We start from the raw sequence: 15,340 nt of genomic DNA, 5'->3' as shown, positions 1-15,340 counted from the left end.
TACCTATCCAATTTTACCTTAAATGACACAACTGAACTGGCCTCTACTACTTCTACAGGAAGCTCATTCCACACAGCTATCACTCTCTGAGTAAAGAAATACCCCCTCGTGTTTCCCTTAAACTTTTGCCCCCTAACTCTCAAATCATGTCCTCTCGTTTGAATCTCCCCTACTCTCAATGGAAACAGCCTATTCACGTCAACTCTGTCTATCCCTCTCAAAATTTTAAATACCTCGATCAAATCCCCACCTCAACCTTCTACGCTCCAATGAATAGAGACCCAACTTGTTCAACCTTTCTCTGTAACTTAAGTGCTGAAACCCAGGTAACATCCTAGTAAATCGTCTCTGCACTCTCTCTAATTTATTGATGTCTTTCCTATAATTCGGTGACCAGAACTGTACACAATATTCCAAATTTGGCCTTACCAATGCCTTGTACAATTTTAACATTACATCCCAACTTCTGTACTCAGTGCTCTGATATATAAAGGCCAGCGTTCCAAAAGCCTTCTTCACCACACTATCTACATGAGACTCCACCTTCAGGGAACTATGCACTGTTATTCCTAGATCTCTCTGTTCCACTGCATTCCTCAATGCCCTACCATTTACCCTGTATGTTCTATTTGGATTATTCCTGCCAAAATGTAGAACCTCACACTTCTCAGCATTAAACTCCATCTGCCAACGTTCAGCCCATTCTTCTAACCGGCATAAATCTCCCTGCAAGCTTTGAAAACCCACCTCATTATCCACAACACCTCCTACCTTAGTATCATCGGCATACTTACTAATCCAATTTACCTCCCCATCATCCAGATCATTTATGTATATTACAAACAACATTGGGCCCAAAACAGATCCCTGAGGTACCCCGCTAGTCACCGGCCTCCTTCCCGATAAACAATTATCCACCACTACTCTCTGGCATCTCCCATCTAGCCACTGTTAATCCATTTTATTACTCCAGCATTAATACCTAACGACTGAACCTTCTTAACTAACCTTCCATGTGGAACTTTGTCAAAGGCCTTGCTGAAGTCCATATAGACTACATCCACTGCCTTACCCTCGTCAACATTCCTCGTAACTTCTTCAAAAAATTCAATAAGGTTTGTCAAACATGACCTTCCACGCACAAATCCATGCTGGCTACTCCTAATCAGATCCTGTCTATCCGGATAATTATAAATACTATCTCTAAGAATACTTTCCATTAATTTACCCACCACCGATGTCAAACTGACAGGTCTATAATTGCTAGGCTTACTTCTAGAACCCTTTTTAAACAATGGAACCACATGAGCAATACGCCAATCCTCCGGCACAATCCCCGTTTCTAATGACATCTGAAAGATCTCCGTCAGAGCTCCTGCTATCTCTACACAAACTTCCCTCAAGCTCCTGGGGAATATCCTGTCAGGACCCGGAGATTTATCCACTTTTAAATTTCTTAAAAGCGCCAGTACTTCCACCTCTTTAATTGTCATAGGTTCCATAACTTCCTTACTTGTTTCCCACACCTTACACAATTCAATATCCTTCTCCTTAGTGAATACCGAAGAGAAGAAATCGTTCAAAATCTCTCCCATCTCCCTTGGCTCCACACATAGCTGACCACCCTGATTCTCTAAGGGACCAATTTTATCCCTCACTATCCTCTTGCTTTTAATATAACTATAGAAACCTTTCGGATTTACTTCCATCTTATTTGCCAAACCAAACTCGTATCTTCTTTTAGCTTTTCTAATCTCTTTCTTAAGATTCCTTTTACATTCTTTATATTCCTCGAGCAATTCCTTTACTCCATGCTGCCTATATCTATTGTAGACATCCCTCTTTTTCCGAACCAAGTTTCTAATATCCCTTGAAAACCATGGCACTTTCAAACCTTTAACCTTTCCTTTCAAGCTAACAGGAACATAAAGATTCTGTACCCTCATAATTTCACCCTTAAATGACCTCCATTTCTCTATTACATCCTTCCCATAAAACAACTTGACCCAATCCACTCTCTCTAAATCCCTTCGCATCTCCTCAAAGTTAGCCTTTCTCCAATCAAAAATCTCAACTCTAGGTCCAGTCCTGTCCTTCTCCATAATTATATTGAAGCTAATGCTATTGTGATCACTGGACCCGAAGTGCTCCCCAACACATACATCTGTCAGCTGACCTATCGCATTCCCTAACAGGAGATCCAACACTGCCCCATCTCTAGTCGGTACTTCTATGTATTGTTGCAAAAAACTATCCTGCACACATTTCACAAACTCTAAACCATCCAGCCCTTTTACAGAATGAGCTTCCCAATCTATGTGTGGAAAATTAAAATCTCCCACAATCACCACCTTGTGTTTACTACAAATATCTGCTATCTCCTTACACATTTGCTCTTCCAACTCACGCTCCCCATTAGGTGGCCTATAATACACTCTTATCAGTGTTACTACACCTTTCCCATTTCTCAATTCCACCCAAATAGCCTCCCTAGAGGAGCTCTCTAATCTATCCTTCCAAAGCACCGCCATAAGATTTTCTCGGACAAGCAATGCAACACCTCCTCCTCTGGCCCCTCCTACTCTATCACACCTGAAGCAACTAAATCCAGGAATATTTAGTTGCCAATCACACCCTTCCTGCAACCATGTTTCACTAATAGCTACAACATCATAATTCCAGGTATCAATCCACGCTTTAAGCTCATCCACCTTTCTTACAATGCTCCTAGCATTAAAATAGATACATTTAAGATACTCTCCACCTCCTCCTCTCTTTTCATCCCTAACAATGCATTCAAATTTATTATCCCTTTCTTTCTTCTCCCCTACATCTTCGGGCTGAGCGCATCCCTTCTCCATCACCTGCTTTTCCTCCCTCACACACTGTCTACTTACTTGCTCTACTGCTGAACTAACCTCCTCTCCCATAGTTTCCTCAAATTGATTCCCGCCCCCCCATCTTACTAGTTTACATTACATCTCTGTCTAAATGTGTATTTATAGTAACTTATAATAAATATTATGTACAACAGGATAATTAATATGACATAAAAATACAGTTGCGTCAGCATAAATTAAGCAGTCTGATGGCCTCATGGAAAAAAGCTGTCCCAGAGCCTGAAGGTCCTGGCTATTATGCTACGGTACTATTTCCTGGATGGTGGCAGCTGGAACAGATTGTGGTTGGGTGACTTGGATCTCCAATGATCCTTCAGTCCCTTTTTACACACCTTTCTTTGTAAATGTCCTGAAGTTCACATCTACAGATGCGCTGGGCTGTCCGCACCATTCTCTTCAGAGTCTTGCGATTGAGGGAAGTACAGTTTCCATACCAGGCAGTGATGCAGCCAGTCAGGATGCTTTCAATCCTGCCTCAATAGAAAGTTCTTAGAATTTGGGTGGCCATTCCAAACTACTTCAACCATCTGAGGTGAAAGAGGCACTGTTTGTACCGTAACCGGTATGTACAGATCATGTGAGATCCTCGGTGATGTTTACGCTGAGGAACTTAAAGCTGTTCATCCTCTCAACCCCAGATCCATTGATGTCTATAGGGGTTAGCCTGTCTCCATTCCTCCTGTTGTCTACAACCAGCTCCTTAGTTTTTGCGACTTTGAGGGAGAGGTTGTTTTCTTGACACCACTGTGTCAGGGTGATGACTTACTCTCTACAGGTTGCCCCATTAATACTTGAGATTAGACCATTCAGTGTAGTGTCGTCAGCAAATTTAATTAGCAGATAAGAAAGTTAAATTAAGAAGGCCTATGGGATGCTAGGCTTCATTAACAGGGGGATTGAGTTCAAGAGTAGAGAGGTCATGTTGCAACTCTACAAATCTCTGGTGAGACCACACTTAGAGTATTGTGTTCAATTTTGGTGATCTCATTTTAGGAAGGATGTGGAAGCTATGGAGAGGGTGCAGAGGAGATTTACCAGGATGTTGCCTGGTTCAGAGAACAAGTCATATGAAGCAAGGTTAGCAGAGCTGGGACTTTTCTCTTTGGAGTGTAGAAGAATGAGAGGGGACTTGATATAAGTCTACAAGATTATGAGAGGCATAGATAGGGTGGATAGTCAGTACCTGTTTCCTAGGGCACCAATAGCAAACACCAGAGGGCATATGTACAAAATTAAGGGAGGGAAGTTTAGGGGAGATATCAGGGGTAAGTTTTTTACACAGAGGGTTGTGAGTGCCTGGAATGACTTGCCAAGGATAGTGGTGGAGGCTAAAACATTAGGGGTATTTAAGAGCCTCTTGGACAGGCACATGGATGAAAGAAAAATAGAGGGTTATGGGGTAGTGTGGGTTTAGTACTTTTTTTTAAGGATTATAAGGGTCGGCACTACATGGAGGACTGAAGGGCCTGTACTGTGCTGTAGTGTTCTATGGTTCTATGTTCTATAGGAGCTGTGGGTGGCGACAGTCATGTGTAGACAGAGAGTACTAGAGGGGGCCTAGTACACAGCCCTGAGGGGCATCTGTGTTGAGGGGCAGAGGTGAGCAAGCCTACTCTTACCATCTGCCAGGAAAAAGAAGGAAAAAAATTAAAATAATAATAAAAGATAAATAATCAATAAATATCTAGAACATGAGTTGTAGAGTCCTTAAAAGTGAGTTCAATGGTTGTAGAATTAGTTTAGTGTTGGGGTGAGTGAAATTATCCCTTCTAGTTTAGGAGCATGATGGTTGAGGGGTAATAACTGTTCCTGAACCTGGTGGTGAGGGATCTGAGGCTCCTGTACCTCCTTCTTGATGGCAGCAGTAAGCAGAGAGCATAGCCTAGATGGTGGAGGTCCTTGACAAGTCACTGGAGCCAGCTGAGATATACCCCAGGTACTACAGGAAGCGAGGGAAGAGATTGCTGCACTTTTGGTGATGATCTGTGCGTCCCCACTGTCCACATGAGTGGTACCAGATGAATGGAGGGTGGTAAATGTTATTCCTTTGTTCAAGACAAGGTGTAAGATTAACGCTGAGAAGTATAGAATAGTGAATCTTACTTCAGTGTTGGGCAAATTATTGGACAAGTTCCTTAGAGTGAGGATTTATGAGCATTTGGAGAAGCATAGTCTGATTAGGGATAGTCAGTATGGCTTTGTGAGAGGCAGGTCATGCCTCACGAGCCTAAAGGATTCTTTGAGAATGTGTCAAAGCACATTAATGAAGACAAGAGCAGTGGATATGGTGTATATAGATTTTAATTAGATGCTTGATAAGGTTCCTCATGATAGGCTTCTTCAGAAAATCAGATAGCCTGGTATCTAGGGAAACTTGGTTATGTGGATTCATAATTGACTTTCTCAGAGAAGGTGGTAGTAGATGAAACTTGGAGGTCAGTGACCAGTGGTGTTCCACAGAGATCTGTTCTGGGACCCCTGCATTCTGTGATTTTTATAAATGACAGATGAGGAAGTGGAAGGGTGGTTTAGTAAGTCTGTAGATGAAATGAAGGTTGGTGGAGTTATGAAGAGTGTGGAGGGTTGTTGTAGGTTGCAGCAAGACTGACAGGACATAAAACGGGGTAGAGAAGTGGCAGACGGAGTTCAACCTAGAAAAATGTGAAATAATACATTTTGGAAGGTTGAATTTGAAAGCAGTGTACACAGTTGTGGCAGGATGCTTGGCAGTGTGGAGGAACTGAAGTATCTAGGGGGCCATGTGTATAGTTCCCTCAAAGTTGCGTCGCAAGTTGATAGGGTTGTTAAGAAGACGTGGTGTGTTAACCTTCATTAGTTCTGGAATTGTGTTCAAGAGCCGTGAGGTAATGTTGTAGCCACACTTGAAATATTGTATTCAGTTCTGGTTGCCTCAGTATAGGAAGGATGTGGAAGCTTTAGAGAGGATGCAGAGGAGACTTGCCAGGATACTAACTGGAATAGAGGGCATTTCTTATGAAGGTAGGTTAAGTGGGCTAGGAATTTCTCTTTGGAGTGAAGGACAATGAGAGGAGACTTCATAAAGGTGTACAAGATGATGAGAAGTATAGATCAAATATATAGTCAGAGACATTTCCCAGGATGCAAATGGCTAATACAAGTGGGCATAATTTTAAGGTGGTTGGATGAAAATATAAGGGGGATGTCAGAGGTAAGTTTTTTTTTATTTTGAAGGTTGTAGATGTGTGGAACCAGGGATGGTGGTAGAGGCAAGTTCATTTGGGGCATGTAAGAAAAATAGATAGGTACATGTGTGATAGCGAAATGGAGGGCTATGTAGAAGGGAAGGGTTAGATTGATCTTAGAGGAGGATAAAAGGTTGGCACAACATTGTGGGCTGAAGGGGTTGTATTGTCCTCTAATGCTCTATGTTCATTAAAGGCAAGCTGCACCATATGCATTCTTTGCACCCCAAGATCCTTTTGTATATCAATACTTCTTAGGGTCCTGCCATTTACAGTATATTCTCCTCTTGTAATTGAATTCCCAAAGTACTCACACTTACAGGATCACCTTTGACTCTAAGGGAGTGCATTAGAAGAAAGTGACTTGGGTAATAATCTTTGCAAGGACAGATGGATTACAAAGAACACTCACCCAATCATCAGAACCTGAGAACTTACAGCTTCAATAATGTTGTATATTTAGTTTATTATCTCACACAATGCCTTTGATGACTGTGATGCTCTGTGCATAACCATGCTTTTATAATGAGAAAGAAATCATTTTATTTTACATTTCCAACTCTGTGGAGATCCCAGTGTGCATCCCATAAATGACAGCCTATCAAATAAGTGGCCAGCACTCTTTACTCTGTGTCAGAAGGTGATGTGTTTGTTGTTTCTCTGGGTGCTTGCAGTACAGGAATTAAAACAGAAATACCCAGTAGGTAAGAAATCGAGTTAACCTTTCAGGTCAGTGACTCTGCAACAGAACTCCAGCTTGGAATGCAGAAATTGACTGTTGACTTTTCTACGTGATATCAATAACTGCACTTAAGACTCAGTCTCTGACCACCTTGGGAACTCATGTTCATCCAGAAGCTCAGTTACAAACTGTTGCCTTCATCAGGACAATGTGGCAGTAAGCTACTCATTTTCTAGAGTGAAAGGCCATTCTTGATTATAAGAGATTCTGCAGATGCTGAAAATCCATTACAGCACACAAAATGCTGGAGGAACTCAGCATTTCAGGCAGAAATAAACAGAAATATGGAGAGAAATAAACACTCGATATTCGGGGCAAGACCCTTCATTGGGAATTAAAAGAAAGGGATAGGAAGCCAGATTAAGAAGTTGAGCTCAGGGAAAGGATTACAAGCTGGGAGGTGATACATGAAGCCAGGTGAGGGGGAAGGTGGGTTGGTGGGGAAAGGGTATGAAGTAAGAAGCTGGCAGGTGATAGGTGGAGGAAGTAAAGAGCTGAAGAAGAAAGAATCTGAAATGAGAGGAGAGTGGACCATGGGAGGAAGGGATGATGCAGGGGCCACTAGGGAGAGGTAATATAGTAGTATATACAGTCAGTAGGAAAGATAGAAAATGTTGCAAACATTTATCAGGTCGGGTCTCATCTATGGAAATAGAATCTTTCAACATTGCAGATGTGTGACCGTTAGTTCATGGAGAAATAAGTTTAGTGGGTCGAGAGCAGGCTGAAACAGTCCTGTTTGTGTATCTTGAGCAGAAGATAGAAGCAGGCAGAGTGAGGCTGAGGCATCTCGAAGTTGGAAGTTGTGGAGGGAAGGTCACTTGAGGAAAACAAGTTTAATTACTTCAATTACGTGTCCTGCTAGCCCTCATTAACCAGCCTGCCCCCACCATTCTTCAGATGACAGCTCCACCTCACTCAGTCATAAAGTGAAAGGGAGGTGCAACACTGACACTAACTCTTCAGCCCATTTATTCAGCCACTGCCAACCTCCCATTTATTCTCCCCACATTCCCATTGGAAACTGACTCAATTTCTTTGCATAATGCTAATTTTCTATAATGATTGTGTAAAGGATGCTGAACCTTTATTCTTCAATATCACACTTCATTTAACTTGTTGGGCATCTTTGTCAATTAGAAACATTCTAAAATGAGCTTGTGTTGTCAGTCTATCTTGATCTGGAGTGCTGTCTGCCTGGAATTTTCATATTCTTCCTATGACTGTGTGTGTTTCACCTAGATCAAAGGTTCATTTATTATCAAAGCATATATCCAAATACAACTCTGATGCTCTGTTTACTCTCACATCCCAAAAATGTGTGGTGTTGTTGGGTTAAATGGATGGTGTCATTTGTGTAGAATCTGGCAGGCACAATTTGATGACTAAATCTGTGGTTGATAGTCAATACAAACTTCTTTCCATGTTAAATCTCTCCACAACCCAGTAACTAATGACTCCCAACCCCCTCACATTGTTTCTAGTTAACCTACTAATTCGCAGTCCTTAAGGTGGGGAAGAAAATTGGTGCACACAAAACTCACACAGGGAGAATGTGTAAACTCCACACCAACAGCAGTGTGGATCAGATGTGAACCAAGAGTGCTGGAGCTGTCAGGGAACAACTCTACTGGAGGCTCATGGTGTTGTGCGTATCTGCTGAACTCCCCTGCTTGCCCCCATGTTCCCCCCAATGAAAATGCCAGTGACAATTTCTTAAAGTATCTGTATTGCCAAGTACCCAACAGTTAGTTTCCACCTTGATATCTTATGCTGATCACATAATAACCCTAATCTTATCTTCTGCCAGGCTCCTGAAGTACTCCCCTTCTCCTGGCCTCCCAGAGGAGAACCAGGCACAGTGCCTGGTTACTACTGTCTGTAGAATCCACAGACCTCTGGGCAACTTAGATAATAACTAATCGAAGGAGAAGTATCTTGAAGCTTTCCTGCTACAAACCCTGGGCAGTGCTGAGCAACTACAGCCCTCTAGAAGATTCAACTTTCAGATTAGGTTTATACCAGGCCCATTCTGTAGGTATAAAGTTGAACGTATCCTGACTGGTTTCATCATGGTCTGGTACAGCAATTTGAATGTGCAAGAATATAAGAAGCTGCAGAGAGTAGTGCACTCTTCCCAATATTCTGTGCACCTCCCTCCCCACCATCATCATGCAGGAGGTACTGCCTCAAGAAGACAACATCCATCATCAAAGATCTCCACCTACTGGATGATGCCACCTTCTTGCAGTTACCATCAGGCAGGAGGCAGAAAAGTCCCATTTCACCAAAGCACTTGATCATTTTGCTCTATAATGGACATTCTGTTTTGTTCTCAAATGTTCCTACCTGTAAAAATGCTTTTCTTCCAAATACTGCTTGAATGATGCTATGTGCCTGTGATGCTGCTCCAAGTAGTTTTTCATTGCACTTGTGCATATGATAGTACACTTGACATTGACTTGATCAGGTGATCATGTAAAAGCCACTGCTGGAACAGCAATGTTTCCGAAGTCCCTGACTGATATTTATTCTTCAGTCAACATCACTGATCATTGCTGTGTGTGACTGTCACATTTTGGTATTTGTAAGCCACCTGATGTGTCTGGATATCATGGAAGACACTAACAAGCAAGACTTGATTAAAGAGCATTATTATCATATTTCTAATCCACAGCTTTTTGGGTTCATTGTGTTCAAACCTGAAGCAGATTCTCATTTTGAAATGAGTTTCAACTTGATTGGAATGTCTGGCATGTTAAAGGAATGACAAAATTAAGTGATGAGGGTTGAAGCATTTGCAATGTGACCTGTGTGAGGAAATTAGCACTGTGCAAAGAAATTAGGTCAACAGTTGACAGCTGCCCCATTATGTTCAGGAAGTAGAGTCACCTGCTGTCCTTAATCCCTCTTCCTTATCCCTAAATCCACCAGTTAATAACTTCCACATTCATTTCAGTGATGCTACTGAAAATCTAAGTTGAAATAACAGTATCTTATTAAAGTTGGTTTACAGACTGCAAGATAAAGGCACAGTAGGAGGAACCTGTAGCACTGCTTGTCATTTCCAATGACCTTGTGATATATCATCCCTCTCATGCACTCAAATTGCATGACTTATCCAGGAAGGGAAGGGGCTTGTGATGCCTGGTTACTGGAAGGTGTACATGGGCCAGGGGTGATCAAAAATCCAGAAGTGAAGTTTCCTCATATCATTAGAGGAAGGAGTACTCAGAAAGTGTATTCGTGCCTCGTCTGTAGTAGTTCCCTCACTGCGATTCTGCCCACCGAAGCAGTAAGACCCAGTCCAACATCACTGGATTTATTACACTTAACCAGACTTCTTCCATAATGCAGCTCACAAAACTGAACCATTTTGCAACAGTGGGCTAGTTCCCTTACTCACCCTGTGCTGGCTCCCACCCCTGCATCCTACAAAATGTCCTAGGTAATGCAGTGAATCCTGACTTGGAATGAATGTCTTTCCTGCAGATGCCAGAAGAGCAAGCGTTTTGTGTTCTGGTGAAGATCATGTATGACTACGGTCTTCGAGAGCTCTACAAGAATAATTTTGAGAATCTTCACTGTAAATTCTACCAGCTGGAAAGGCTGCTCCAGGTACGTGCCATGTTTAAGCAAAGTTAGGTTAGTAAGCATGAAATGAACATATCATTGAAGTAACTGGATGAAATGGATTTGGTTCAGTAGTCTTTGCCAAGATCATTGCTGATAAAGATCTAACACGCTGAATTGCTGCTTCAGTATATATGTTGATGAAGAAGTGTAAGATGAATAAGTGCTTAGCGGTAGCACATAAATTAATAGTTGGAAATGATAGCAATCTATTTCATCATATATTCCAAAATTTAAAGAATCCAAAATCTGAAAATCTTCTAGCCCCTAGCATTTTGGATATTTATATTCTCTATGCTTCTCATGATTTTTTTTGCAGGTGTCCCCCGCTTTACGAGTTTTCACATTACACAGAGGATTTTCGCTTTTACGGAAATTTTTCCCATATAAATTAATGGTTCTTCGCTTTACGCCATTTCGGCTTAAGAAAGGTTTCATAGGAACGCTCTACCTTTGTAAAGGCAGTGGGGGGACACCTGTACCTCCATGAGATCATCCTGTAGTGTCCTACTGCAAGTAGTAAAGGAGTACATAATTATTGTAATTTATAGTTTTTCATGTATTGCTCTGTACTGCTACTGCAAGACAACAAATTTTCACCACATAGAAGATCGTGTATGTCGTAAAATTTGGTGTCTTGCGGTAGCAGTACAGCACAATACATGAAACCTGATCTGATTCCTATTCTTGGATTCAGTTTTCTTTAATGTTTTGGTAAATCTCTTCTGATTATAAAAACTACAGTTAAATGCAGGTACAAGTGGTGCACCTTTTCTTAAGGAGCTTTTATTTTTTAAAGTATTGCACTAGGATAATTTTCAAATATTTCTGTAAATATGTACTGTTGTTTAATTGTTCTTATCTATGCTTATGATGATTTTATATACCTCTATGAGATCACCCTTCATTTTCCTACACTGTAAGGAGCAAAGGCCCAGCCTGTCTAACCATTCCCTATAACTTAACTTCCATTGCAGCTTAGCCAGCTCATACTGTTTAACTATGCAAATGATTTTGATTAATTTCAGAACTCTGGTGTTGGATGAGGACATTGGTATGACATTGGTTGTGAAATTCCATCCCGATAAGATTACTAATTAACCTTGTGTCACAATCAAAGACTATATCCAAAACAGCTTTTCTTTAGATTAGCTTCACAACACTTTATTCCAAGCAATTGTCTCAGTTGCTTTCTGTGAACCCTTTCTCATAACGGCCCACAATAATTTGATTTGTCCCATCCACGTGAAGCCTGAAGTACATCTCATCATGTTCACTATGAGCTCTTGTTATTTCTTGATTCATACTTCACCCTACAGGATAGCCATCATTAGCAGGCCTATAAAATTGCTCCCATGAACATTATCCATTGTCTTATCTCCAGCTATATAATTTCTACTTTCTGATTATATGAATATGGCTCATTCAGGCTTATTGTTTTCGGACTCACCCCATATTCAGGGTTAATTCCCATTTCTTGTCCACTCTTACTGTTGCTTCAGATTGCTAATTCAAATCTTTGAGCCCTTGCAAACTGAGGTTGCTCTCAGTCCAAAACCATTTATCACTATTCATTCTATTGACTTATCTATTTGGTTATGAATGTTTCTTGTAGGGAGATAAAGTGATGTGAATTTTAACTTTTTACCATTTATTTCATGGTTGGATCCTTTACTGGTATTTCAAAGTCGAGTTATTGTAATTCAATTCTTAATGCAACACAGGCATATACCATCATGTAATCAATATTCACAAGAAAAACATAAATTTAACATAAAATATACACAATTTTTACAAGAAAGAAACACAATTAGAAAAATAAATAACCAAATGCATTTTAGTGCAATATTCTCTTAGTGTTGCCATATTTAAATGATATGGGCTGTTCAGGTTGCTGCAAGTAGTTGATGATGCAGAATGGATGTTACCTGTTCACTGTTATAGTTAAAGACTGTATAATTCTGACACAGTTTTCTTATCCTACTCAACAACAATGCTCTTGCCTTGACATTACAAGGTGGTTTTCAAAATTTTCCCTCACGTCCTTACAGATACTAGTGTGATACCTGCTTGTAAGTAATGTTGACTGGGCTCAGGACCCTGGAGTGTGTCTTAGACACCATGTATGAAATACCAAGTACACAGCAGGGAAACTATAGATTATTAACTTCTAAATCCAGTCCTGCTGCTCCCCAATAGGAAATTTATTTTTTGGGATTTGAATTTAAACAACATAAATCTACTTGAGCAAATTGGAGGGTGATCTACATAACTGGTAATTCAGTTCTATAAATACAGGAAAGGAATTTGAAAGGCAGAATGAGGCATGCTACAATTATTTATGGTAGTGAAGTTTAAATATAAACTTTGAAGCCTTGAAGCTTATCATTTCAGTAATTTACTTAAATAAGTTGCTGCTGTGCAAAGGGCTAACTATTATTAAAATATAATGTGCTTTAGAGTCAGATATTTCTCAAATTAAGAGAAAATAAAATGGTGAAAACATAAAGCATGGCTGTCCTTAGAAGCATATCCATTGCTCTTACCTGCTACACAGCCCTACCCACACACTACTGTCCCAGAATTATGGTTCTTCTCTCTTTTTTACACTTAATTATCACAGGTAAAGTTCTGTCACATGGTTATAGCCAAAAGATTACTACCACACTTGTGCCGTGGTTACAGTCAGTTGCTAGGGTAGACAGCTTCACAGTTATTACATTCTGCTTCATTAGCCAGGCTGATGATCATAGATCCACTGTCATTGCCCTCCCACACTCACCAGTCACACACCCACAAAAGCAGCTTGGTTGCTTGTTGTAGGGTCAGAGGTTGTTTGCCTGGTGGGAGATCAGTTACATAGTCAGACCATCACATTTCTAACCTAAACAAATATGTGAAGAGCCTCTCAGCTAAATCCTAGAAACCTTCTGACATTACATTTGAATATAGAAGTCACTTCAATAAATCTGGTTCTGGAGTCAGATATGATAGTGATGTTTAAGAGGCTCTGAAATAGGTGCATGAATATGAGAGGATGTAGGGATATAGACATTGTAGAGGCACAAAGGATTAGTTAGTCAGACATTTAGTTATGTTTAGTTGCAGGGCCTGTTCTTGTGCTGTACCATGTACAGAATAATGTAACCTTATATATTTATGTAATATACAAATTGAGTGTCAGCTCCGTTTTGCCCACTGTTGCTCAGGTACAGTTCCCTGTTATTGACCTTTGTATATATGGTGTTTATCAGGCTGGAAGTTACTTCCTTCCACCTGGGCTGTGTCCCATCTTAATAATATTTAGTTACTGCTTTTGTAACAATGGCACTAACACGGTCATAACAAACCAGGTGAGGAGACTTGCAGATGCTGGAAACCTGAGATAAAGCAGTGAATGCTGGAAACACTCAGCAGGTTGGATAGTCCCTGCAGAGAAAGGAATAAAATTGCCAATTCAGTCTTTTATCGAAATAGAATGATAAGGAGTCCCTGATTTGATGCTGTCGAACCTGCTGAACATTCGTAGCATTTGTAGAAGTTTTTTGGGTCTGAACAGCTTTTTCAGGAATATGACTTTTCCATTTCTTATTCACTGCCTCCCACTACAGCACTCTGGCGATTGTCTGATTTGATTCAGATTATTCTTTTCAAAAATATATCCTGCAATATTGTATGTGATACTGATACACCCAAACCATTGCTAGTGGTGCTGTACAGATAAACTGAATAATGGTCAAGAGTAGACTGTGATTCCTTGCTATTCCCCTACCTTCACTGCAAAACATTTGTTCTTTTTGCTTCATTCATTGGGAAAATATAGGTGAATAAGTTAGTGAGCTGTTCTCTGCTTCAGTTGCTTGTGGAACTGCATGTTAGAGTAAAGCCCCACACTGTCACTTATTGCTTCCAGGAGCAGCTGCCCGAACTCTACAATCACTTCCTGGACCTGAACTTGGAGGCACACATGTATGCTTCACAGTGGTTCCTCACACTCTTCACTGCCAAGTTCCCTCTCTGTATGGTCTTCCACATCATCGACCTGCTACTCTTTGAGGTAAGCACATTTATACGCACCCTCCCTTTAATAAATGTACCCACATGTTATGGTGAAAAGAATTATTCACACATATCTGTTCCTGGGGAAGACAAATGTCTTTATCCTATTGATCTTCAACCTACAGGAAAAGAAGTGTTCATTCAACCTATGAGTGCATCCGCACACTCCTTCCGATGGTAGAGGTAGAACGGTTGAGTACGCTTAATCACTCAAGTGCCAACCCTGATGACACTTTTTATGTTCTATGTCAATGATTTGGATGATGGAATAGGTGGCATTGTAGCCAAGTTTGCTGATCATACAAAGATAGATTGAGAAGCAGGTAATGTTGAGGAAGTAGGGAAGCTGCAGAAGGACTTAAGCAGACTAGGACAATGGGCAAAGAAGTGGCAGATTGAATACAGTGTCTGGAAGTGTATGGTCATGCACTTAGGTAGAAGGAATAAAAGCATAGAGTACAAATAGAGAAAATTCAAAAATCAGAGTTACAAAGAGATTTGGGGGTCCTCATGCAGCATTCCCTAAAGGCCCCTTATCTAAGAAAGGATATGTTGACATTTAAGAGGGTTCAAAGGAGGTTCACAAAAATGATTCCAAGATTTGATAGCTCTGGGCCTGTACTCAATCTGTGCTTCTTATCATCTTGTACACCCCTATCAAGTTTTCTCTGGTCCTCCTTCGCTCCAAAGAGAAAATCTTAGCCCACTCAACCTATCTTCATAAGAAATGCACTCTAGTCCAAGTAGCATCCTGGCAAATCTCCTCTGCATCTCTCCATTGC

At 40.7% G+C, this 15,340-nt stretch overlaps 1 protein-coding gene across 5 annotated transcripts in view; it reads left to right on the top strand.

The window, feature by feature from the left end:
• Positions 1 to 15,340, top strand: part of rabgap1l (RAB GTPase activating protein 1-like) — a 587,017-nt gene that overhangs the window by 351,185 nt on the left and 220,492 nt on the right. For all 5 annotated transcript variants that reach the window (XM_073063719.1, XM_073063720.1, XM_073063721.1 and 2 more), the window contains 2 exons: positions 10,359 to 10,484; positions 14,413 to 14,556. In XM_073063719.1, coding sequence (XP_072919820.1) covers positions 10,359 to 10,484; positions 14,413 to 14,556 — 270 coding nt within the window. The remainder of the gene's footprint in view (positions 1 to 10,358; positions 10,485 to 14,412; positions 14,557 to 15,340) is intronic.

This window comes from Hemitrygon akajei, chromosome 12 (assembly GCF_048418815.1).
Source record: "Hemitrygon akajei chromosome 12, sHemAka1.3, whole genome shotgun sequence".
Taxonomy (NCBI): Eukaryota; Metazoa; Chordata; class Chondrichthyes; order Myliobatiformes; family Dasyatidae; genus Hemitrygon; species Hemitrygon akajei.
The sequence above is the reverse complement of the archived record's forward strand: the minus strand, read 5'-3'. Positions and strand labels throughout refer to the sequence as shown.